The 26,099-nt window shown below is 38.9% G+C and overlaps 2 protein-coding genes across 10 annotated transcripts; one reads left to right on the top strand and one right to left on the bottom strand.

The window, feature by feature from the left end:
* Positions 1-1,271: 1,271 nt before the first annotated feature.
* Positions 1,272-17,590, bottom strand: PBLD (phenazine biosynthesis like protein domain containing). 3 transcript variants are annotated; one of them, XM_030452756.1, is made up of 9 exons: positions 17,513-17,590; positions 14,223-14,322; positions 11,405-11,503; positions 10,757-10,866; positions 10,572-10,601; positions 10,060-10,148; positions 8,716-8,894; positions 7,134-7,196; positions 1,272-2,865 (listed from the first exon to the last, which is right to left on the bottom strand). In XM_030452756.1, the coding sequence occupies exons 1-9, from the start codon at positions 17,567-17,569 to the stop codon at positions 2,753-2,755; spliced, it is 840 nt and encodes a 279-aa protein (XP_030308616.1). In that variant the 5' UTR covers positions 17,570-17,590; the 3' UTR covers positions 1,272-2,752. The 3 variants fall into 3 exon arrangements, with proteins under 3 accessions (XP_030308616.1, XP_008495870.2, XP_030308617.1); XM_008497648.2 differs by lacking the exon at positions 17,513-17,590 and adding an exon at positions 16,589-16,833; XM_030452757.1 differs by lacking the exons at positions 10,572-10,601; positions 17,513-17,590 and adding an exon at positions 16,589-16,835.
* Positions 17,420-24,729, top strand: HNRNPH3 (heterogeneous nuclear ribonucleoprotein H3). Of its 7 annotated transcripts, none has more exons than XM_030452749.1 (10): positions 17,420-17,621; positions 18,936-19,071; positions 19,596-19,734; positions 20,291-20,478; positions 20,872-20,958; positions 21,284-21,402; positions 22,520-22,655; positions 22,883-22,948; positions 23,035-23,109; positions 23,427-24,729. In XM_030452749.1, the coding sequence occupies exons 2-10, from the start codon at positions 18,954-18,956 to the stop codon at positions 23,501-23,503; spliced, it is 1,005 nt and encodes a 334-aa protein (XP_030308609.1). In that variant the 5' UTR covers positions 17,420-17,621; positions 18,936-18,953; the 3' UTR covers positions 23,504-24,729. The 7 variants fall into 7 exon arrangements, with proteins under 7 accessions (XP_030308609.1, XP_030308613.1, XP_030308615.1 ...); XM_030452753.1 differs by having other exon boundaries at positions 17,459-17,621; positions 23,392-23,845; XM_030452750.1 differs by lacking the exon at positions 17,420-17,621 and adding an exon at positions 17,856-18,011.
* Positions 24,730-26,099: the final 1,370 nt, after the last annotated feature.

Below are 26,099 nucleotides of genomic sequence, written 5' to 3' on the forward strand. Positions count from 1 at the left end.
CACAAGCTATGGCATTGCAGAGGCTACGACTGTTAGATCTAGCCAGGGATTTATTTACTCAAAACTTATTGGTCTGTAACTTAATGACCTGTTGGATGCTCTCATGATAAATAACTCCTAAGTGCACAGAACTGTGCTTTCCCTTCACATAATTTGCTCCTGGTTCAACAATTGCAATATTATACAGGCAGTTCAAGAAAATTCTCTCAAAATAATTTTATTTAATTAATGAGAAAGGCCAAGCAGTTAACATTAAAAAGAAAAGTCTGTGATGATGAAGTCTGCACATAATTCTCTAGCAGTCAAAGACTGTACCACAAGGACCTAAAAATTGTGCTGCATAGGTTGAAGATGAAACAGCACAAATGTTTATCCAAATAAGAGTAATCTCTAAACAGAAATCTACCTGTTAAAGTACTGTTTCCTTTCTGAATGTTCTGTGTTGACTTTGGTTAACTTAAACACCACTGTTTTTTCTTGAGAAACTCATGCTTTGAGTTCTCAATTCAAATGTAATCAAACATTTAATTTGGTGCTAAGGTAACTTAGCATTCAGGATCTGGCTCAAAGTTAACAATCAAGTTGGTTTCAGTAGCTGTTTATAGTTAATCTAACAACTAAAAATCTTCACAAGAAAATGTGAAACAAGGCCATGCAAACATTAAATAGTTTTATTTGAATTTCACCTATTTTTGTACCAGGAAAAATGAATAAAACTTCTCACAATTCATTTTCTTTACCACTGACTGAAACTGTGCAATGTATTAAAATAGCTCTTACTGAGTAATTAGGATCCCCAGGTCAACTACACAATATTTAATGAGAATAAAGTTGCTACTTAGAAAATGAGTTCTTTTTCTTGCCACTCTCAGCAAACTTGCTTGTTTTGCATATGGTTGCATGTTTAATTAGCAATCCTTCTGTAAGTGTCTGCAATTAGCACAATGATGATTAATAAAATAACTCCTTTAAAGCTCCATTTAGGCAGCAGAACTGCACAATCAGGGATAATTAATTCATCATTAATAAATCATGGCTGATTAACTAATCTGTTGATTACAAACACATTACTGCATAGTCTCCCACCTGAGCTCTGGTGATTTTTCTACCCTGAATAAAAAAAGAGACTAAGTACAAGTAAACTATAAGAAAATGTATTAAGCAGCAAAGATAGTGGTCAGGAAATTTAGAAAGCAAGTATATTTAAAATTTGTTGGGCTCTGTTCATTATTAATGCCCCTGAGAATAACAAAATAATTGTACTTTTTTTAAAATGTGGATGGATGAACACCAACTGCTTCCTTGCAAAGAAATTATTTCATTTATATTCTTCAGGAGAGTTGTTTGTTGTTTTTTTCCAAAGCATCTCAGACTATGGGCCAGATTCCCTCTGTATAAGCCAGTAGGAAGTAGCAAATGCAGCAAAGAGGTGTGCAGGACTGCTCCTCAACATCCAGGTTGCTACTTGGAAAATGATCAACTTGCTTTGAGAAGACAAGGTCAAAGTGATGGCTACCTATGCCATGGCAGCAGTGCTGTCAAGATGCTGCCTCCATAACCATATCTTGCATCTGATAATGTTTGTAAGCAGTATTTCAGATCCATGAACTTCAGCAAGATTGTATATGGAAGACACACCTGCAACACCATTTGGCAACTTAATTTGCTTGCCCCCTGTCTCTTGTAGTGCATTTATATTGTATTTTTATATGTTCTTTATAGTGTCAGGAGCTAGAAATTTTTATTTCAAATGAATCCTAGGATTCTCACTGTTACTTGCCTCCAGCTACTCAAGCTTAAGAAAGATATAAACAAGTTATGATACCATTCACAATAATGAACACAGGGGAACTCGACACAAGTAAGGTCCTCATCACTTAAAAAGGCCTGACATCCACCTGTTCCCCCAGTATGAAAACCCCACTGATTCCAAAATACTTAATCCTGAAATATTGTAAAGAAGAAGAACTGAAGCAAAGCTTAGGATAAAAGTGAATTGAAAGGGGAAACAGGTTTAGTTTGAGTAACTGAAACAGTTCAATATTCCTAATAAATCCAGAGAAAGACAAGAACACTATAGAGAAAAGTTAATTTGAAGCATTACATTTCATGAAGAACATTACAGAAGAAACTTTTAATTTAGGAGCAAATCTTCATTCTTTGAAAAGTAATTACATTGCTGTAACTAACAGACTTTTCTTTCCAATTTTAACCACTTCTTCTTGCATCGCTGTAAATACCTTAAATCTTCCTGCTAAGACTTTAAAAACACTGTCTAAGCAGAAGTATTATGAGCCACTATGAAGCAATTTATCTTTGAAAAATGCTGTTCATAAAAAGGAACCATAAAGCACATTTCTCAACCATGTATAATTTTTAATATTTTAATAAAATTAATGAACATCATTTCAATGCATGGAAGAAGAAAGATGTGCAGGTTTTTTTAAAGGACTGGAGTCAGATTTTGTGGAGAATGACTGAACATGGAAAAAGTTTGATTATTTTATGAATCTGAAAATTTTACAATTCAATCCAGGAAGCAGGAATGGTTTTTAAAACAGAATTTGAAAATAAACAGAAACATTTAAAATCAGAAAAAAAAGATGGACAGTTTCTGGTGTTGGCATACATATAAAGGGGCAAGACAACGGTGAAGAAAAAAACAGCAAGGATCTTCTGCTGAGAGCTTAGATATAGTCAGCACAATATGAATAATTAGGTGTGGGTGATGAAATTGTTAGTGCAAATTTCTTCAGAAAGTCAGGTTTCCTTTTAATACAATAGCAATCTTCCCTGCAATGTCAACTCTTCCATCATTACGCAGTGAAATCTTCAACTCTCCTCCACGGCGGGAACATTGAAAAGCTAAATTGAAACAAGAATCCACAGTTAAAAAAATCAATATTTATCACAAATAGTATTTCCCTCAGTTTTCATGGATTTTTAAACAATCTCTGACTCCAGAAAGAAAGTAGCACCAGGGCAAGCACTGTAGCAGGGACACCTGGTTGAACTGCTTTTACAGATGAAGATCAGCTGAGTGCCTATCTCTGACCAGAACTTGTCTATTGAGTCTGACACAGACTCCACTTACTGCACTGAGGGGAGGACAGTTTGGTTGTGATGTTGCCAACCAACTTTCTTTTGTAGATCTAAAGAAGTCTTGAATTCTCTCATGTATGGGATAGATATTTTCTGCAGGTAAGAAGGAAGAACACTGAATACTACCTGCGTAATGAAGAACCACTTTATCAGTACTGAGCATCTGAAGTAGATACTAGGTTCAAAGAATGCATTTAACTAATGGATAAATAAAACTCAAGCAATGGGGAAAAAAAGCCTACAAAGAAACATAGATGCTGCTCCAGCAGTTGCAAACTGAGACCAAATTCTTACATGGAAGGAACATACACTGAGCTATATAATCTTGAAGATATCATTTAATACAGCTGGATAAAGTGGAAGTTGAATTTGCCTTCTTGGAAATAATTACAAAATGAAAATTTTGCCTAAACTGTTCAGTTAGAGACATGTGGGATGCTGATGCTCACTTTGCATGCTGAGTATGTAGATCTGTCCAGTAGACAAATTTTATCTGCAAAGCTACCTGATCAGAAAATGGTCTGGTTCAGATGGCATTTATCACAAGTCAGAAGTTTCATACAGTGTAGTTTTTGTAGAAGGTTATAAATGCTATATGTAATGTTCAGTCTCCTTAATTAATTTCAAACTACAGAAGTTTTCAAAGTGAAAGGGCAGGTTTTTTCTCAGAAAACCACAATTTGGAAATTGTGTAGAGATTGTACTTGGATCCTAACAGAGAAGATGAAACATACAATGTATGCTTTCAAAAAATTTCTCAGCCACAGCTGACAAGAAACATTTTCCTTATAACAGGATATTAGATTCTCAAAGACAGCAAAGCAGTGAAAAGAGGAGCTCTAGACAGACCAATACTGATACTTTCTTTTCTTTTCCATTCACGGAGCAACCTGTCACTGCTATAAACTTGTCAGAACTCCATATACATATGGAGTAATTCCTTCAACTGGAATATTATGGACACTTAAAGATGTCCATGCTAAACTTCATCAAATATTATTGACAAGTGGGGATACACTATCCCCTGGGAGGATACTTAGCAGATTCAAATACAAGAGAAAGCATTTCAAATGTTCAGAGGTTTGGTGTTTTGGGTTTTTTGTTTGTTTTTTTCCTTATTTAAATGTGACATTGGTGCTGTCAGTTCCACAGTAGAATTAATGAGATTGTTTTGATGCTGCTCCATTTTATTTTTTAAGAAACCTTCAAAGTAAAAGAAAGAAGAAAACACAGAGGAAAATTTTACCAAGATTATATGAAAATAATACTTGATCTTTTCTTTCACACACAAGCATTGATACTTCACAATATATCTGAAAGTAAACAGACATACATGGAACATTTCCATAGCCAGAGATTTCATTTAACAGCAATGTCTTCAGAGACACTCAAGCACTCTGATGCACAGATACCTTTTTGATCACTAAGCTGTTCCATACTCATTCCATATCTGTCTTTACTAGGAATATCTCATACTACATATACATTTTATACATGTTTTGTATGAAACCAAGTATGTACATTCTGATCTCCAGAAATAGTACAAACAGGATGAACTCACAGTACCCTGAATTCCTCTGTGGTTACCTGAGACAGAGGAAAGCTTAAGGGTAGGTACAAGAACTGCAGTCAGCATGCTGGTACCAAAATCATGCATTCACTTGGTGGCAGTGGCCTTGTACTAATTCTACTTCATTATTTTGAAGAGATTCTTATCAGCCTAGATGCACCTAAATGACCATTGCTTATGGAAGCTGAGGAGTAACTCATTTTCTTCATGATGTAATCATAATGGCATCAACTCAGAAACAAGAACCACTTCTGTAAAAATATCTACATTTTCAATAAATCACCAGTATTTTGGTTGAATTTCTAAACAATTTAAAAGGGCTGGTGAAAGGAGCACTCAGAATTTTAAAAAAAAGAGTCTTTGAGATCTTTACAAGAAAGAAGGTGGATAAATTTAGTGACTGATAGAGGGAAATTCCTCTCCTTTTCCAAAAGTATTAGACTTGTGTATAAATTTGGTGTGGTCAACATACACAGTGAGATTACCTGGGAAAGATGAAAGGTGCAGTTAAAACTCTGCAAAGCTCTTAATTTCATGAGAATTTAGGTTATGAAAAAGTTAAATACAGGTATATTTCCTCCACCTGAATAAAGCAACTTCAAACACACAAAAAAAGTGAGGCAAGTGAAAAATTACAAAGTTGAACAGACTTTGTACTAAAAGAAATCCTGGCAGAATTTGTGGAAGTATGGTAACTGTAAGATCAAAGTTGGTTTCTTTTGTTTCCCCTCTTATCCTCCATCCCTCAAAAAAACCTTCAAATGATATAAAACTCTTCTGTACAGGGAAGGAATCAGATAATTTAAAGGAGGTAAAAAGAACCAAAATTTATCCACAAATTAATAGTTTTCTGTACTTGTTGACTTCAAAAAGATTCCTCCAGCTTCACTTGAGATTAAAAATTGTCCCAAACAAACCTTTGGAAAGTCCTCTATAATCTGCTTGGTTATACCAAATTCCTTATGTGTGTTTATCTTAGAAATGTGAGAATTATGCAGAGGGCTGGATACAGAGACAGTTATTAAATACTGTATTCATTAGCAATTTTGAAAATCTATACATCTGATATAAAATGTAATTTTTTAAATATTGCAGAAACTCTTGAAATGAAAAAAGGGAAAGACTGAAAAACAGGGAAAGATTGAAAAAAAGGGAAAGACTGAAAAAAAGGGAAAGATTGAAAAAAAGGGAAAGACTGAAAAAAAGGGAAAGACTGAAAAAAAGGGAAAGATTGAAAAAAAGGGAAAGACTGACACTGAACTCTGATTTAAAACTTAGCTTAAATTCAAGGATATGTCCAGTTTCAAGAAAGGTCACAAGGTATTTAATCCTGTAAAAAGACTGGAAAATTCTCTTTGTAGTTGATGAATGAGATTGTTGTTTGTCAATTTGATGTACTAAAAGTAGGAAGAGAACCCAAACACAGGAAATTATGTCTGGTGCTTCAGCAGAGATGCAGATGACCTCCTGCTAGAGGTCACAATACCCAGAGATATCAGACAGCAGATTTAATGTTCCTCATTTTTATATTACTTCTTATCTGATGTAGTTTGGCACTAACAGATCTTCCATTTTATGTAAGAAAATCTTCCTTTATTCTTGTAATAAACAGCATCAGATATTATATAAGCTACCACAAAGGTCTCTAAGAATTCAAAAGATTCTCTTACTTATTACTATTTGGTCATATGCAATCTTCCTGATTTCCAGCCATCTTTTCCAAATAATCTCATTAGTAATACAATTCACAGAAGTACAACCTGATACCCCTCAGTAACACACATGTAAGGAAAAGTTATTTCTCATAACCACACCCAGGGACCACATGTTAACCAGCTATCAGATGAACTTGTTCTCTTTAAATCTTTTTTGCAGGTTTTCTACCACAAAACAAGTTTGAGGACATACATGCAAGAAATATGAAAATAAATAAATAAATAAATAAATAAATCTTGTGGGAATATAGGAGGTGGGTTGGAACTAGATGATCTTTAAGGTTCCTTCCAACTCAAATCATTCTATGAACCTATGAAAATCTGAAGTAATTATAAAGAAAATTCCGAAATCAGGCAGAAACCAAAGGACATGTTTCAATCTCATCTCAATATACATGAGGAGAAAAGGAAACAGTGTCCACACTCCACTGACAAGTACACATCATGAATTAAAATACCAGTCCCTTTTCCCAATCTCAAAGTGCAAGCCATAAAGACCAAGAGGTAAAATTCCATCAAAACACAAACTCAGCATCATTGGAAGTTCACCAAGTTTCAGTTATGATGAAAAGTCATGAGAACTAAAATCCAAAAGCTGAGATCAAAAACTAAATGCAGACAGTTATGATCCAGAAATTAAGACATCAAACTCCTTGCAGGCATGATGTGCCATATTGGTGGGTAGGAAAGAACCAACTTCTCAAATATTATTTAAACAGGCTTTTCAAGAAACAGTTAACTCTTACCGAGCATTTCTTTCTTCCCCAGATGCTCTGACCAGTAGCTACTTAAAACAGCATGGGCAGATCCTTCAAAGAAATTGGAAATCAAAGTACAGAATTAAATTGAATCACTTATTGCAAAGCAAGAACGTTCAAAATGTAAACACTGTAAATAAATCAAGTGCTGCATGGGTATCTAGGGCAACAACACCTAAGAGTTTGTACAGCAGAGAGAACCAAAGGCTTTTAACATTTTACTTATTCACAATATAGCAGTACCACTTCCTCATCCTCTGGCTTCACTGGAAATCTTACCTAGGGGAGAGCTTCAGGAATAGCCACAATTGGTACAAATTACAAACAATATGGATCAAAATATTTGAGCCAAAGTACTAATTTGTTCACCAAAAATTAAGCAGGCTAAGAGCAGAATCTCAAAATACTAAATTCAAAATATTATTCACCTAAACATGTTATTAAATGGAGCAACTACCCTTCAAAAATCTGAACAGGCTTTTGGATATTTTTTAAGAGTAGGAACAGGTGGATAGAAATCACCGTGTAAATCAAAAGCATTTTCTCTCCTAACAGATTTGAAAACAAAACTTCAGATTTTTTTCAGTGCTGAATGCTGACAAGTATCAGGACATAAATGAGACCTTTAAGGTCTCGCTGAAGTTCATACTATTCACAGGCCTAATAATATCCACAAAAGGTGTCATGAAACTAGAGAACTTGACTGAAGTGTTAAAAAATACAGAACACCAACAGAAGTAGGCATGAATTTCTACTGCAAAATTCATTCAGTATAAAACTAGTCTCTTGCTTTTCTCTCATTGAAATACTTCAGGGGAAAGATAGGAAAAAGACACAGGAATATCTGCCCTGATGACAGCCAGAAGCTGATTTTTTTGAACAAGCTGGGATTAGCCATGTAAGTTTCCAGTTTATTGATGCCTCAGTCTAGTGGTCAGGGTGAAACAGAAACCATGGAACAGAATTACCCTCCTCCACCCAAGAGAAAATAAAAGGGGAATTAGGAAGAGAGACTCAAAGCCTGGAACAGGCTTTAAACTGGAACAGGTTTACTGGAACAGGAAAAGAACATGGTATGAGGAACAAACACATACAGAACTCGATCTCAGTGATCACATTTTTAAGTGCCCAAGGGTTCCCTGCATCCAAGCAGACTTGGGAGAGGGATCCATGGCTCTTCCCAGCAGCCATTAAGTTCAGATCTTGTAGTGCACGCTGTGAATTGATGACAGAAGTCTCAACAGCCCAGCAGCACAGAAGAGGGCAGAAAAAGGGGGTTTCCAGTCCTCCTGGCTTTATGGCAGCAAGGGGATGATAATACTGACCCCTCTCTCTTCTGATCCTCCTAGATCCCTCAGGGACCTAAAGACCCTCTCTCTAGATCCTTGTATCAGTACCATAAAATTAGCCTGGTCCACTCAAACCACAATTGCACACACTCCTGCTGTCCATATAAAAAAAGTAATTTAGAGAGAGACTCCAAAGTCCAAAACCAGATTCATTAAGTATATGAGAAACTTCTGATTGAACTGAAACAAGAGTAAGAGTTGCTTATCACACAGTCACATACCTGTAACAGGATCTTCCAGGACTCCAACCCAAGGTGCAAAATATCTGGAGTAAAAATCATGGCCGCTATGGTTTCCAGGGGAATTTCCTTTAAGAGTGAGTATGAGTCCTTTCACCTTTCCTGTCTTTTCAGCTGACAAAAAGTCTTGTGCTCTGACTTGCAGTTTTTCCAACACAGACCTTAAATACAATTATAGAATTTTAATAGCCCATATTCTTCATTTTACAGTAATTTACGTATTAAAAAGAAAAGCCACAAAATAAACTTCTCTATACCCCAAACCAGCTATGTTGAAATGTTAGAAGAGATGAGACTCCTAGTATTATACTCCCAAAATGATTTGCCAGGAGACTACTCTGAATGGGATACACTTCAACTGAGCACAGAAAAAAGGTTCATGCCATGCATTTCCTATTTATTTCTGAAAACAGAGCATCCTGGAATGTTAGCTACAAAAATGCACGCTTTTGTTTCAACATTTTCATCACTAAAAGAAATACTACATTACTACAGAAAGCAAAGACTAAACACTCCACCTCCTTTCAGAGCAAGTAAACAACTAATGCCATTCAGATCTTCATGGAATTCTAAATCACTCTACAACAGTCTCAACTCCGTGAAGCTGCAGATACATCCCTACAAAATAAAATCTGAAAGAGTAAAAATAATGAGTACTGAGCTGATGATATTTCTATTTTTCCACTAGCCCAAATTTTAAACACTAGTTAGGCCAAAGTTCAAGGGAAAAAAATAGTAACTTGCCCTCACTAAAGAATTTGTGTTTCAGCAATATATATAGATAAAAATCACACTCAATTTAAAAACCAAATTCAGCTCTGAGATTAAAAAAATGTTTTGAAATAATTTGAACTGGAATTTCTTCTATAAAGCTGCTTATGATTCTGTTAAGCACGTGCAAGCAGATTACAGTCACACTGGAATGAGAATCCTTGGCATTCTCTCTGTGTGCCTCGGCTCACTAAAGGGACCTCTATAGCTACACAACTACTGTTTCTTCATTTGAGAAGCAAGACTCATTTTCCTGCTAGGTTACTGGAATATTTTTTTACTCAGATGTATAGGGACATTACACCATCATTAAAACTGCTTCCTAAACCTCCTTTTCTTGGTGATTTCAGATCTTAGTCAACTTTGCAAGCTCAATAAGACTGCAAGAGAAGATAAAATAACCTCTTAACACAGGAATTTAAATTAGTTTTTAACATCCACCTATATTAAAACTAGATAAAGGAGCCAGTATGTTAAGGAACAGAGGTTAAATATGCAGACACAATTTCTGCACAGTTGATTTCTTCTTCTTTTATTAAAAAACGTGTAAGACACCTTTCATAAGTATCACTGAGGCGGACTAAGAGTTTCTTTGTGTCAGGAGAATACCGGAGATCTTGAACAATCATGTTACCAACTGCTGCCTGGTGGAAAAGTTAAAGACAAAGAAAAATATTGTCATTTGAACATGAAATACTCTTTTCTTAACATTTTTATTGAACAAATTCCCTGATAGAACAGAGCTTATGTAAAGTTTTTCACACAGCCCTCAAGTATAGGCCAGCAAGAAAAGTAAACACCCTCACACACACACAACAGGCTGAAAATGCCACTGAAATAAATAGTGACACCCCAGTCAGGGGCAGTGGGAGATAGAAGTTCAACTGCAGCATTTTGGAGAATTTAATTTCCTGAGCTGGATGACTCAGACCTTTAAAGTTCAGCATTTCAAGTTCAAGACTGCATCAAACAATGACATGTTGACACTTTCAGCCACTTGAATAAATAAAAATACGGACAGCTATTATAAATGTGCTTCTATGACCACATATAGATTCTTTTTTTACCTTTATTAATTCTTCTACTTCCTGAAGTACCTGGAGAGAAAAAAAAACCACAAAAACCCACACTGTAAAAAAAAATCCAACAAAACATATATTTGTATGTATCAATTCAGTCATAATTACATCCACACACAAATATAAACACATAGTTTCCCTGAAAGCCTTTAAAGAATAAAAATTTGACTGACCTGTGGGGAGGTTTTGTAAAGTGGTAAGTCCAGGACAATATGATCTTCTACTTGTCTGGCTTTTAATTCCCCACTCAGAGTCACAAATGTGAGAACTGAATTTGTGTTTTCTAGAGAGAAAACATTGCAACATTATCAAACACAAGATTTTTATTCTAAATTATAACAGCTCGTAGAGTAACTCAGTAAATTCAGAAAAAGCTAATTATGCACCTGAATGAAATAACTACAGTAAACCTGACTTATGAGACAAAATTCCCAATTAACTCATTAAATAATCTGTTGAGGCTAATAAACAACAGCAACTGCCAGTGAATCTTATGAGCACATTTTTAGAACTAATGGAAATTTCCTTTTAATAGAACACACAATATTCCCAAACTATCAAATTCTACTGTACTTATCCCAGATGACATTGTTATATTTAGAATTTTTCTTAGAATTTTTTTAGACTTTTTCTTAAACATGAGTAGTAGTAGGGCATCAGAATTCAAGTGTAGGCATAAGACTACAACCTTATAGTTACAGAGCAGTTGTAAAAGACAATAAATATCTCTATACGTGTTGCCTTTGTTGTAGAAAACAGATCTTCCTAATTTGAAGTAAACTTTCTAAAAAGTTAAAGTAATTAATAGCTTATATACATACTTTGTATGTAAAACAACACAGCAGCTGATGCAAGTGTAGCATGACCACAGAGAGGAACTTCACTGGCTGGGGTGAACCATCTAAGTCCAAAGCAAGAACCTTGAAGAGAGTTTATTTAGCATTATTAAGTGGAAGAAGTCTATTTCTTCAATTTATCTCAAAACTTCATAGAGAGCGGCAACACTTCAATTAATCAATCAAAATGCTTGTTATGATCAGTCTTGGTCTTAAACACACTTTCAGGAGTCTATTTTTTACTGGTACTTGGAATAGCTGTTATTTTGAGACAGCTCAGTAACAGGAGCCTAGTACTAACAGAGGAAAGCTAATTTGTTACAAAAGCAAAGTAGTAACAGAGCAGAAATGCCTTCCAGCCCAGGAACTTTGCTGGTGAAGCATCCCTGAGGGGCACAGTTGGCACCTTTGAAGTGCTGCAGTGTAACTAGAAAGAGAAGACATGCTGAAATGCCATGCCATAGCACAAAACAAACGAACTAGCAGCAACTTAACACCTGAAAATGTGAAAAATATTCTGGAAAAAGGGGAAAACATCCTGAGAAAGTAAGAATCATTAACTGCCACTGGCTGTTTCAACGGAAAACAGTCTGGAAACATAAAAAATGGTCTGAGAGAATAGAGAACACCATCGTCTTACTGGCTGTTCAGGGTGAAAAACAGAAATTAACATCTATTACCTGACTGAAGTAGTAGTGTCCTACATTCTTTTATGCATCTATGATATAAAAAGTACTTAATTTGTACCCAAAATGGAGCAACTCTCTACGAGACTTGTCTATGCTGCAATAGTTTTCCTTTCCCTAAACAGACCTGCATGAACTTTCTGTAAGATTTTGGAGCCTCACTGGGGACATGTGGCTGACTCCAAACTCCAGGCACTGATGACTGAAGTGAAACTGCTATTCTGGGCTTGGTTTGATTTGTCCTCCCACTTTGGGACTGCTGGGCCCCCTTCTGGGATCTGCTTGCTCATTCCCCCGGAATAAACTTTACAAATGTGGTATCACATATATAGATATAAGTAATCTAGTCTAAGTACACGTACTGTTATATCATTGATAAGCTTAATTATTGACTAGTAATAACTCTGTATTAACCTGTAATATTATATATATACTTCTTTCTGGTACTACTGATTCCTATAAACTAGTGACCACTGATAATAATTTCTAATAGCTGAATATAAATATATATACACTGGGTGATTCATGTGGTGGTGGAATCGTGTTCAGCTTGACACATACAGCTGTACTCACAGAGAAGATACTTTGTACTTTGATAAATCAATATATTCCTAAAATAATTTAATTTTTTTAAATTAAAATTAAATTAATTGCCCTAATCACAAACTCATACTCCTGCAAAAACTTACTCTTTGTTCAGGAGCCCTTAACATTCCAATAAAAGCTCCAGAAGCTGATGACAGTCTCATGAATGTCATTGTGATGTTCCTGGTCTCCTCTCACTCCCACCACCCCTCAGTACACACATTCTCAGGTATAGCTCAGTGTCTAAATTCCTTTGGAAAAACTGTGCACCTTCCCAGCAGCTGTGTGAGTTGATGTCACAAACTCTACTCCCATGAATATCAAAAGCACTTCAAGGAGAAAGAAGATGCCATTTTATTTGCTGTTGAATATGAATGAGTTGAAAACAAATATATGTATTAAACATATTGGCAAGATGTTAACATGAATGAAATGTTTACAGGAAATACAAAAAGTGTTATCACTTCTAGATTAGCTATTAGTCTAATCCAAACAAATTCCAGCCTACTAATAGTAAGAGTATGTGATGACAATTACTACTTTAAGAAAATCCTTTTTTAATTACAAAGACTGTACAAATTCCCACTCCCAGATCAAATTATAAGGAACAGCTTATTTGTATACTGTTCCAGGGGCTCTTTCAGACAGCTGATAACCCCAAAGCTATTTGCCTCTGCTGCTGTGTTGTATCAAAACAAGGATGTGCCATCATCAGTCTTTGACCTCAAATCTAACTTCAGGCTAGAGAGGTTTCAGCCCCTTGGCTCATACCACCACAGAACTGCAAAGCAGGCAGACTGAGCAAACTGATTCAGCTGAAAACTAATCCACAAAGCAATTCTGACCAGACTCAGTATTTGTCTGATATTCTCTATCTTGCCTGGTGTCTCACCATTTCCTCTCCCATCAGACATACATGCCTTATCAAAGAAAACCAGTGAAGTCTCTCCACTCAGACCAATCAAATGAGCAGACTAACAAGTTTGATTTGAGCAATCTGATTTGCCAGTTTTTTTGGAAACCTGTTTTCCACTACTGGCTCCACAGGCAGCTTTATGGGATTTTGTGACAAACTCAAATAAAAGCTTAGAGTTACCCCAGTGATGATTCCCTGAGCGACCAAGCCAGATTCCACCTATTTTTCTGTCATGTGCATATGGGAAAAGCATATACCATCTCTATTATTCTGCTTGTATAAAAAGAAGATTAGTAGTAGTAATGGAAGTATTAATTAGTCAATCTTTGCATAGCCCTTTTAGGGCATCTTCTATATACAACTTGCTTATTTATTAAAATACAATAAAATAAATTATCTAATCTATGAATAATAAACGTTTTCATAGAGTGAAATTAATGTAATATGCAGCATGTGCAAGAGTTGTGGTTGTTGTTATTATCTTAATCAAGATACATCACAAGTCTGTGATTTTGCCTTGGTTGTCTTGCAAATTAGCACCATTCTTTATAAATGTACCTACAGTGTCTTCCTATTCCCTTGCAAGAGATTTTGGTGGGGAAAGAGAAACACTCACTTCTGCTGAAGTCATCTCCAGGGTACAGTTTTCTGATGAAAGCAGTTTCTGAAAGGTTCATTTCTGTTGCAATTTTTTGGTGCAAATCTTCATCCAAGTCCTAATGATGAAACAATAAATCCAATTAGAAGCAGGCAAAAAAATTACAGTAACTTCACTTTCTGTTATAATTAACCAAGAGTAATTTAGTTCAAAATACTTCCTGAGAGTAAAAAATATTTAAGCATAAAATAGGATAATTAGTTCAACCATTGTGATGTATAAGCATTACTAGTATCTGTCCTATTAGTTTACAAACTCTTTGAATACATGCATAAAATCACCAAATTTCCTACACTTGGGCTTTCCATTAACACAATGTTTTAAAGCTGTTATTAAAGTTACACCAAGGAACCATTATTAACATAATCTAAAAATAACTATTTTTATAACTCTGAAAGATCCATGCCACCAAGAGGTATGTAGTAGCATCAAGGGCAACAGCCAAGATGTCTGATACTGCTCTCTGAACAACAGGAACTGAAAGGAGATAAACTGGAAAACACAGATCACTGGAGCTCACTACATTCTGCTCCAGCTGCCTGCAGATCTGAAGCAGTGAACATTGATCCCAGGATACATGACCCGTAGCAATTGTAGCAAATTCTACTTCGCTCTTGTTCCACTGCTCTTTCCCCACCATTATGCTGACTGGGCTGATTTGAGAATATAGCCTTTAATATATTGACACACAAATAAAACAAAGTACTGAGTAGACCTGGTCAGGTTCAAGCTCCAACAGATTAATTAATTGCCCTGCTAACTTAACTTTTTCCCCTCATTTCCCCTAATAACTTTAATCATTGTCAGCAAATGATCCCATATCCTCAGATAAAAAACCATTATTGATGTGCATCACAGACCTGTATTGGCAGAGTGAATTTTATAAAGTGAAACAATATTCAAACTTTTTACAGCAACAAGGACCTCTCTTCAGGAAAACAGTTCTGACTGCCAATTAGATGCTAAAAATATGCTAAACCATAAGAAAGCTAACCAAAATGTTATCAAAAATGAAAGAACTTTATTGAAATACTGCCATCCTGTGGCACTTCTGAAACAGAGAAAGAGGTCGTTGCCCCACTCGAGTTACTCCTGTTTTGGGAAAGCACCTGCCGAGATTCTGAAGGGAACAGAACAGAAATAGTGCTGCTAGCTGCACCATACTTTCCTGTAGCTTAAAATAAAATTATTAATTAGAATCTCAGCTGTAACTGAATCTCAGCCTTAACAATAAACCCTTTAGCCCCCAGTAGTGTAGAAAAAATTTCTTAAATCTCAGCACTTCAAAGGCAACATGCATACAAGTTGTCCTGACAATACACTAATGGGACTGGGTAAAACTAATAAAAATGCAATTAGAGGCTCATAGTTTTGAAATAAATTCATTCAGAGATTGAGTATATAAATTCTTGAGCAAAAAAGAACTCTGAAATAAGATGTTCTCAGTCATAACACCAGTTGATCAGGTAATCATGCTATACTGTATGAAATCTAGATGGGCTTAGAAACATTTAGGAAGGATTCATATTGTTAGTACAAGCAATTCCCATTGACTGCTTCACATGTACTTTTGTATTTACCATTTTTCATCAAGTGTTACTATGCAAATAATATATGGCCTATAAGTTTCTAGTCCGGTTTAATAATTAGTTTTTGGAAGAAATTGTCTACAGTGTACCAATTAGGACCAACTGTTCAGAACACCTTCACGAGGAAGATTACTGCCAGTTGCACTAGAACTACCATGTAACTTTAAAGGAATAAAAACGGTCTGCTTAAACTTGTCTAAAGCTGAAACTGGCACAGTAAGAGTGAAAGACTCACAGATCCAGGTCTAAACTCCCCCTTTCCTCCATAGAAGAGCAAAAAAATTAAAAGGGAACCACATAAAACACAATCTGACACTTGAGCACTTCATCCACTTAATTCAAAAACTACTGAGCACTGAATGTATATAACTGCATTTCCTTTCAGTTATTTCCTTCTGAATCCATTGCTTAAGCAAATCTACTGCTTAGCAAAATCCATGGCTTAGGAAATTAAGCCATTTCTTTTTTACTTAACTCATAATAAACCTAGTTTGTTCCTTTTAAAAAAATTAAGGCCCATAAAAATACAAAACATGTCTTGTATAAAACCAATCAGATGGAAAAAGATTGGTCCCATGCTAATTTCTCTGTATTATGGAGCAATAGTAAACTACGCTTGCAGCCAGAATTCCTGAATGTAGCAAAGTCTAACGCAGTGCAGAGTACTCAGGGTCAAGTACAGAATGTTAAATGGCATTGCAGTCCCTCGTAAAATAGGTATTTTTTTAAACTTACATTTTCAAGCAGACAAACTGCCGCAGGATTTCCAGAAAACGGCCGGTTTGTAAATGCATCAACCGTAAAAATGGGAATTTGCATTGTTTTTTGCGCCTAGCTAGCCTTGTTTTCTGAAAGGTACTTTCTGCACTACTTTGCCCCTATAGGTTTCCTGAACTCCGGAGTTAATGTTTCCCTGATGGCGGGAGGAGCCAGCGGCTCCCCATCCCGTCACTTCCCAGCACGGACATGAGCTCAAGGCTCCCTCCACACCTCTGAACTGCTTTAAATTTTAACCTCCATCTTACACCGCTTGCTGCCACCTCCACAACTCTCTAACGGGCCCTTCCCGCACAGCGCCGGGCCCAGCCCGTGAGGCATTCATACAGGCAGGAGCTGTGCGAGCTTCCCCCCCCCTGCGGCGGCTTTACCACGGCCGGAAAAACAGGGAGACGCGGGCAGCCATTGCATGCGCCCACAGCCAACCTTCCTCATCCTCCCGCCCGAGCCAAGGCAGCCCCGGGACCCCGGAGCATTCCGGGTGGGAGGGCAGGGCAGGGCCGCCCCCTGAGCATCCCAGGGCAGAGAGGAGGGAAAGGCAGGGCAGGGCAGAGCCCCGTCCCCCGCCACCTCTGACAGGCGAGGCCGTGAGGCGATGCCCGCGCGCGTTCCCGTCTCAGATACCGCCAGGCGCCAAACGAACCCCCAGGCCCACGTGACCGCAGGCCGGGCCGCGTGCGCCCGGTGCCGTGACAGCGATGGGCAGGGGCACCCCCACCCCAGGCGCGCAGTCCCTCCCGCGCATGCGCCGTAGCCGCTTCTTCTCCCCCCCTCCCCCCGCCCTCCCCCCAGGCACGCATGTGCGGTTGCCGCCCAGCCGGGGCTGAGGAGTGCGGCGTGGCCATCGCGATACTTCGGCGGTCGGGACCCCATCTTGCCCGCCTTCGTTGCGTAGGTTTCGAGCCCGCCGGCCGGTTGGAAGTGAGGAGGAGCTTCCATCCCGGCAGAAGCTCCCTCTGGGGCACGTCGAGGAGTGCGTGAGGGTCTCCCGGTGAGTAAAGAAGGAGAGCGGGATACGCGAGCCCCTGGCTGGGCCCGGATGGGGGTGGTGGTGGCAGGCAGGGTGGCGATGGCAGTAGGAGCTGCAGGACTCGAGGCCCGGGAGCCTTTTCGCCCCCCAGCGTGATATTGGGGCCTGCGGCCTCCCGCGGCAGCCGTGGGCAGCGGCGCTCAGGAGGAGGGCGGGCGGAGGGAGGGGAGCGGGAGGGGGCGGTGCGGCGCCTCTCTGCCGAGCCGCGTTTCCGAGCGCGGCCGCCATTTTGAGTGCTAGGGCTGAGGGGCGGCGGCGGCGGCCGCAGGAGATCGTTGTGTGGCGGCAAGAGGTTCCCGGGGGGCTGAAGTTGCGTGGACGAATGCTGAGCGGCTCCTCCGAGGCGGAGAGGTGGCAGTGGGGCGCGGCGGGGAGCGGTAGAGGCGGCAGGGGGGGCGACCCTGGGGAAGCACGGTAAATGGCGCCAGGAGCGGGTGGAGGGTGAGGGCCGCGCTTTCGGCTGTAGTCGGCGCCGCGGGTCTGCGGGACGGAGGCGTGGGGGTTGCTGCGCTCCTGACAGGAGCGGCCATTGCGGTTTCCCCGTCGTGGGGTCTCGGCGGCCGCGCTGCCCATTGTGGGGCTCTCCCGCTGCCGCCCCCCCTTCCCCCTCCCCTCCCCCAAACCCGTCCGAGGGCAGTGCGCGCGCACCTGCCGCCGCGCGGGAGCCGGAGCGGCGGCCTCGCTGCAGGGGCGGCACCCACCCCCGGCACCTCAAGGTGATCCCGCCGGTCCCGGCCTCGGCCCGCGACCCGGTAACTCGAGGTAACGCGTCACCGCTGTTGGTGGAAAGGGGAGTGAAATCGGACAAAAAAAAACCCAAAAGCCAACTGGGAGCGCGGCCTTTCGCGCTTTGTTTTCAGACAAAGGAAGGCCTTGTCTTCTCACGCAGGAACCGTTGCGTGGTTCCTACCCCTCCTTCCGCTGTCACGCTGAAAAAAACACCGCAAAATAAGAATTAATCACCGCAAAACCCTAAGCGGCAGATGCTTAACGTATTCTTGAGTAAATAACATTAAGCATTATGTGCTGTGCCTGCCCATGTGCTGCTCTTCCTACATGTCGGAGCGGGGAGGGATTTTAGATTGGAGCATGGTGTAGGCATTGGGAAGCACAGCTTTGAATACGTGATTATAAATATAAAGTTTATGATCCATAAAACTATTTTTCTGAAGGAAAAACACCAAATTTTTTTTGAGGGGAGGGATTTGGTCATATATGGAATCTCATAACTTGTCTTTTTGTTTCTCTTTATTTTTTGTTTTGTTTTGATTCAAGGATTGATTTAAATTAAAGATGGACTGGACTGGAAAACATAACGGGCCAAATGATACAACCAATGATGGAACAGTGGTACGACTTCGAGGCCTGCCATTTGGTTGCAGCAAAGAAGAGATCGTTCAGTTTTTCCAAGGTACCTCTAGTAGAGTTGCAATTACTTGTGCTTTATTGTACCTTCTCCATGTTTTGCACAATTTAATTTGTAATAGCTGTTACTGGGGTGGATGGGAGGGATTATGTGAAATGAGTCTATTTAAATAAGAATGATGCCCTGTAAATGAAGTACAAAAAAGGCAGATGTAGTAAAACACAGTATGTATGTAACTTAGTTGAGGTGGTAAACATACTATGCATATTGGGATAACCTGAATATTACCATTTGGATCAGTTAAATTGCTTGATTGGGAGCTATGTTTTCTTCATGTAACTTAGGTGGGTGTGTTTTTGCATAGTTAAATAGAAAAGAAGTAAGGCTAAATCCATAATGGTTGGCTTATATTGTTTAATGGTTGGCTTATATTGTTGGGTGATGGGGGAAAGAAGGTGGTTTTCTTTTTCGTTGTTGTTTAGATATGCTTTAAGTATTTGCTACAGCTGGGAATGTTTCAGCCTTTAACACTGTTCCCCTTGATGGGGTTATTTGTCCTTGGGTTAAAGGGTTGGAAATCGTGCCAAATGGGATAACATTGACGCTGGACTACCAGGGGAGAAGCACAGGGGAGGCCTTCGTGCAGTTTGCTTCAAAGGAGATAGCAGAAAATGCTCTGGGGAAACACAAGGAAAGAATAGGGCACAGGTGGGGATGGAGAGTTTGGGATGGTGTTAAATCTTTATTTTTGGGGGTTGTGGGCCAGTAATGCTTTTGGGGGGCTGGGGACCATTATATGGAACTGGATGTTTTTAAGAATTTTTATAACTGATCCTAAGTTAACTTGGGGAATACAGTAGATTTGGAGGGTGGGGGAGACAGTCTTGCTCTGGGTAGTTTGCTAAACTCAGAAAATTGTTTCAGTCATTCCTGTGTAGGGTAATTTGTGATAAATGCTACTGTAGCTAGACACTGTTTTTCAACAGTATGTTTCTCATACTGGAAAGACGTGTTCTACACTTAATTCCTACAGCTAGAATTTTCACATAGTAATTTTTGCCACTAAAGTGCTTTGATGGTCTTTTTTTTTTGTATACACTTAAGATTCTTACAGTTTTGAGGAGAAACTTAAGTTGTATGGCATCTCTAGTCACTTCCTGTTGGATTGTACGTTTAGTTATAGAAAACGTAGCGTGGCCTTTATGAAACTCACCATAGCTTATGCATGTATCTTACTGGTACCTTCAAAATCCTCTTTTATTAGATATATTGAAATCTTCAAAAGTAGTAAGAGCGAAATCAGAGGATTCTCTGACATGCCAAGAAGAATGATGGGACAGCAACGACCTGGACCATATGATAGACCATTAGGAGGAAGAGGGGGTTATTATGGAGCTGGGCGTGGAAATGTGTATGACAGAATGCGTCGAGGAGGTGGTGGATATGATGGTGGTATGTTTATCTAATGAATGGAGGCTGTGTTGTCAATTTCATGTTTCTGACATACTTGTCAAGAAATAAACAGTAGTAGCTGCAGTACCCGTTAGGTTTGACACACCTGAAAAAAATTTTACTTGTGTCAAAAAATGTGACGTATCTTTTAAGGTTGATGGGAACAATAAGAAAAGTATTTTCAGCAGAATTTGATCTCTTGCTTGTATGTTTTAGTCATTTTACTATATAAAAGGAAATGTACATTTGCAGTTTGTTTAGAAATCCAGGTGTAATAGTTTGTAGAGGCTGTCTGCAAACTTCTGGGCACCCAAAGGCTAAAAAAACCTTATTCTTGGCATTGCTTGGTGAATTCTGAGTAATAATGTAATCGTTTTTCTCTCTGTTGCACAGGATACGGTGGCTTTGATGATTATGGTGGCTATAATAACTATGGCTATGGAAATGATGCCTATGATGACAGAATGAGGGATGGGAGAGGTAAAAATAAGATTTTTTTTAACTGTTTTAAAAAAAACTGTATTATTTAGGTTGTAAGACAGTACTTCAAGACAGAAGTAATTTGTTTTTTGCATCAAGTTATTTTGTAAAGAAAGAGTGTAAAGGGGGTTTGGGGGATCTTAGGAAAAGGTAAATACATTGCTTAGGATGCCTTCTCAGTAAGCATTTGGGTATATACCTGGGAGGTAGAAATGTCTTCAGTTCAGTGGTATAGAGCCACTGCTTTCAGAAAAACTAATTACGGCCACTGGGTTCTCATGATCTTAAAGGTGTGTCATTTGGTTTCTTTGGGGTTTTTTAATAGGCATGGGAGGACATGGCTATGGAGCAACTGGAGATGCAGGATCAAGTTTTCATGGTGGCGGTCATTTTGTTCACATGAGAGGACTGCCCTTCCGAGCAACAGAAAATGATATTGCTAATGTAAGTACAGGGGGGAAAGGGGCTTTCTAATGCCATGAATTTGAGATGTTCTTGCCCTTCCTATTCCAAACGAGTTTAAAGTTCTCGAATGATGAGTTGATCGAATACATTTGCTGACTGAAGTCACAGACTTCAGTTTTATAAGGCTTTGTATCAAATGAGCTTTTTCGTAAATGTCTGAACTAAGTTTACTGAAGAAGTCAGTCAAATCATATTTAACATTAATCTCCCTGCTCTCTGCATTTCCTTAAAAGGTGTATCAGAGAGAGAAGATTACTGCAATCACTGTCCTCATTTTAAGGCTTTAATAAGTTTTAACTGAAGATTTGTAATTTCATAGAAGTTTCATAGTCATTTCATTGAAATTCCAAATCTTCAGTTAATCTTAATTCCACCTATGACATACATATCCGGAATTCCTTTCTTGTGGTTGTTTTTTAGTGTTTTGTTTAGTTAAGCTGTGTTTTCTTCCATCAGTTTAATCTTCTTATTTAAAGACTGAGAACAAGGGCTTTAAGGGTGTGTTAATTCAAGTTAATTCCTACAGCTAGAATTTTCACATAGTAATTTTTGCCACTAGTTGAGAAGTTGATGAGTAACACTTCAGTAGTGTACCAAAGGCTTGCTTGCACACACTGATAAAAAGAGCTGTTGGTCAGAAATACCCTGGTACTGCTTTGAGTTGGAGGCATTAATCTTTTTGAATTCCATAAGTATTTCTGTACTTTGAGAAATCTATTTGGTGTTGCTTCTTCAAAAACGAAGTAATTATTTTCCAGGATGTGTCATGTTAAAACTCGTTGCTTAAAACTGTGTGTGTGGGCAGGAATTTTTGTAGTCATGTTAAGTTGGAAAGAGCCCTCCTTGCTTAAGGAAAGCCTCTCAAGCTCTGTAGCTAGAGCTCTTCACATTGTGTAATAATAATAGATAGTAAGTGTAGGTTGACCTCACATGGAAGATCCACTGTGCTAAGTAATACTTTAATAATCTGTAATTAAATTTATGTGGTAGTATGATACTGAATTAATGCAGTGCTCTGCTAACTGTTGGGATGGGGAAAAAAGAAGTACTTTGCTCGAGTTCTGCACTGATGTGATTTTTCTGGTTTTCTTCATAGTTTTTCTCGCCGTTGAACCCCATAAGAGTGCACATTGATATTGGGGCAGATGGAAGAGCCACAGGCGAGGCAGATGTGGAATTTGTAACACACGAGGATGCAGTAGCTGCCATGTCTAAGGACAAAAACCACATGCGTGAGTATTACCAGCTTAAAGCTTTCATTGACCAAGCTGTAGCAGGATATAGAAGGGTTTATACTTCATTTAAATGAAGTTGCAGTGCAACTGAAGTCTAAGACTTTGTGATTGATCACATTTCAAGCTCAGTTTTTATGGACTTCTGTTACTTTGAAGGTGGGGAGGGAGTTTTGGCTTTGTAGCTCTGTGCTTCTGTTTTCTGAAACAAGGCCTTTTCCTTGCAGAGCATCGATATATTGAACTCTTCCTGAATTCAACTGCTGGAGGTGGCTATGGCAGAGATGGAATGGGTATGTATCAGTCCAGACTTGAGTGGGTGCTTTGCCACGTCCTCACCAAGGTCCAGGTGTGTAACAACAGGCTTTCTGCTTTTCAGATCAAGGTTACGGCCCAGTTGGTAGAATGGGAATGGGTAACAATTACGGAACTCCTGATGGCTTGGGCGGATACAGTAAGTATAAGTTCTGTTCTAAATTTATTTTATTACAAAGTAGCTAAGGTCTACTGGCTGTAGAATGATCAGGAGAGGTGGGGGGCTGGGGTGGGGAATGGGGATGTGAGCAGTTGTGCTGGGGGGAAAAGGAAGGAGGGTAATGGTTTAGTATAAACTGTAAACCATGTGGGGGGTAGGGGAGGGCATGCATTTTTGTTTATAAAATGAGTGATGTATTGTTTTTGTGTAAGTCATCTTCAACTGTTCCCTATTACCCATCACGTTTTTTCTTTTTTTAAGGTATGTATGCGTGACCTTGTGTCAATTGTTTGCAGGGCATGTCACTGGAAATGGTGGAGGATACTATGGGCAAGGCATTATGGGTGGAGGTGGATGGCGTGGAATGTATTAAAAGAATACATTCCTTGCTTCTGCAGAACATCTTGGAAGAAACAGTCTCTGGTCTACTAGACTTTCTTACAAAATTTAATTTCTTTTGTATTTTAAGAACTTTATAATGACTGAAGGAATGTGTTTTCACAATATTATTTGGTAAGCAACAGATTGTGATGGGGAAATCTGTTTTCTGTAGGTTTTATTTGTTGCATACTCTGACTTTAAATAAATTTTTATATTCAAACCACTGATGTTGATACTTTTTATACTAGTTACTCCTAAGGATGTATTACATATTCAAGACTACAGTCGGTTTAAGATGTTGTACTTTGGTTCAATAAAGGTGGTTGTACTGTAACTCCTATGAACACTGATTCAGTTCTATGTAATCTTGGTGTAGTGAATGAGTTTGAAAAATTCACTTGTTTAAGGGGAAAAAGGTAGATGAATAGATTAGTTTATTTGGTAACAACCTTTCCTAAACTCTTTTGATAAGTTGTATGTAATAATTGCAACACAGTGTAAAGCTGTGGAGGCTAAAATCATTGTTCCAGCTCTTCCTTGTACTACCAGAAGCTGCCATCATCTGCAAATGCACAACCACATCAATAAGTAGTGCCCAGGTAACGTGCCTCCACAGAACCACGCCACAGTTACTTCCTGCTTTGCTGTAGAACTTTAGATACTGCGTTTCACATGTGTTACTTGCAAAGCAAACTAAACATGAGCACAGCTTTTAGCTAACATGAAATAGGTCAAGTACTAGTTACTTTAAGGCTTAGCTATGTAGTTTCATTTTTCACAAAAAATGACTTGGGAAAGTGGGGAATTTGGAAGCACGACTTTTTCTTCCATGAAATTACTGTATTTAAACATGATTCAGCCTTTCTGCTGCACAGAGCTTATCTGCATTTGTTCCAAATTTGACAAGTCATAATCTAGATGAGCTCATTAGAAGCAAAGATAACTAAGCCGATACTTGTTAAATAACACACAACCCAAACACATTGATAAACTTATTGTGCAATTGTAACATGTAAGATATGTAAGAAACCATTGTTTGAAGACAACATATCTGATGTGTAATGAAAAAGGTATTCTGAGCCAGTGTGATCTCCCATATTAACTGCTTTGTCCTTGATGCCTCCCTTACAAATGTCAAATGTGATCTTGGGTATTGAAAGTCTGTCACCTGTTTTGCTAGTACTGTGTTATATATGTAATAAATGTCTTATTGTGGGAGAGGTGGATGGAGTTTATTTCACTAGAGTGTGTCTGTGTCCAAGTGACTGGAATTCATAGCTGAAAAAGTAATTGGCAGAGGAAGCTTTCCAAGGGCTGGAATATTTTTAGATAGGAAGGGGAGGGAAGATGACCTGAAATCATCACACAGGTAATTTTACGGGGCTTATACCTTTAACTTTGTGAACTTGAAAATAGTTCTTGGTCTGTTGCTGAAAAAGCTTGCTTGTGTTCCATAAAACAAAGATGACAAAGGTTAGGACAAGAGCGATGTAGCTGCTGGAAGAAATACCAATCCACATTTCCCAGAATGTTTTTAACACTTACCTTTGGGGAGCTTTCAGTAGTTGTGTACAAGCAGTCTGCAAAAAGTACACTGAGCTTGAGTCTCAAATGAAATCCTGCTGGACTCACCAGGGAAGCCCTTTGGAATGCCCCAGCCTTCCTGCAGTTGATGCTTCACCCTGTAACAACAGCACCATTCACCATTGAATCTTTGAAGCCACTTAGGCAGCATTTAAACTGCAGAAGTTTTGAGAAGAAAACCCATTTCAAAAAAAAAATTGCCCAGTCCGTGAGGAAGTTTTAATCACAGTACACAAAGATGTATTTTATTCTTTGCTGGGAAGATCACACAGTTGCTGCACGTGGTTGGACAGAGAAGGGCTGGAGGAAGGGGATGGGTTTTCCCTTGGCTTTCAGAACTGCAAAGATGGTAAGTGAACCAACCACCTGTGTGGCAAGGTGGGCACACGAAGTAGGATCACTGAGGAGAAAGAAGCACGCTTTTCTCTGCTGCTGTACTAATTCCCCCAGTTCATTAAGTCAGAAGGAACTTATCTAGCTGCTCTCATACTGTGTGAACAGTTGAGAGTTTATTTTGATGGATGGAGGAGGTACTGCACGGATCTTCCTGTACTCTGGAAGGTTATTGATAGACAATCTCAATCTTGCCAAGAGAATGGCAATTCACAGGAAGACAAAGGCACAGGATTAATGATACTGCGGTCCAAAAAATGGCTAAAAGCCAACCAGGTACATAGTTTGATGCTAAGGGAAATAAACCCACACAGAACAAGCATCATTCACCACTTTGTTCATATTTTACTTACAGTAAAAGCAATCTGAACAACTTCAGTGACATCATTCCATGCAAACAGTGCAGCATAAAGACTGCAGTTTAATAAAAACTTCGTACCTATGTTACAGAAAAGCACTATGTTCTTTAACGTTAGTTTTCTTTAGTGGCAACATTTTTGAAAAGTTACTTATTAAAAGCAGTACAGATTAGCATCATCTATATCCTAGATCAAATCCTGCTGCCTCAGTATCTGCCCCACATGAAGCCCACCTGAAAATACTCAAAATGC

This window comes from Calypte anna, chromosome 6 (genome assembly GCF_003957555.1).
Source record: "Calypte anna isolate BGI_N300 chromosome 6, bCalAnn1_v1.p, whole genome shotgun sequence".
Classification (NCBI taxonomy): domain Eukaryota; kingdom Metazoa; phylum Chordata; class Aves; order Apodiformes; family Trochilidae; genus Calypte; species Calypte anna.

Coding starts and splice junctions, on each gene's coding strand:
- PBLD (XM_008497648.2), bottom strand. CDS start 16,672: ATGCAAATTCCCATTTTTACGGTTGATGCATTTACAAACCGGCCGTTT. Junction 10,867..11,404: donor TGTGTTGTTTTACATACAAA/GTATGTATATAA, acceptor TTTTCTCTCTAG/AAAACACAAATTCAGTTCTC. Junction 2,866..7,133: donor GGGGAAGAAAGAAATGCTCG/GTAAGAGTTAAC, acceptor GTTTCAATTTAG/CTTTTCAATGTTCCCGCCGT.
- HNRNPH3 (XM_030452749.1), top strand. CDS start 18,954: ATGGACTGGACTGGAAAACATAACGGGCCAAATGATACAACCAATGAT. Junction 19,072..19,595: donor GATCGTTCAGTTTTTCCAAG/GTACCTCTAGTA, acceptor CTTGGGTTAAAG/GGTTGGAAATCGTGCCAAAT. Junction 20,959..21,283: donor CAGAATGAGGGATGGGAGAG/GTAAAAATAAGA, acceptor GTTTTTTAATAG/GCATGGGAGGACATGGCTAT.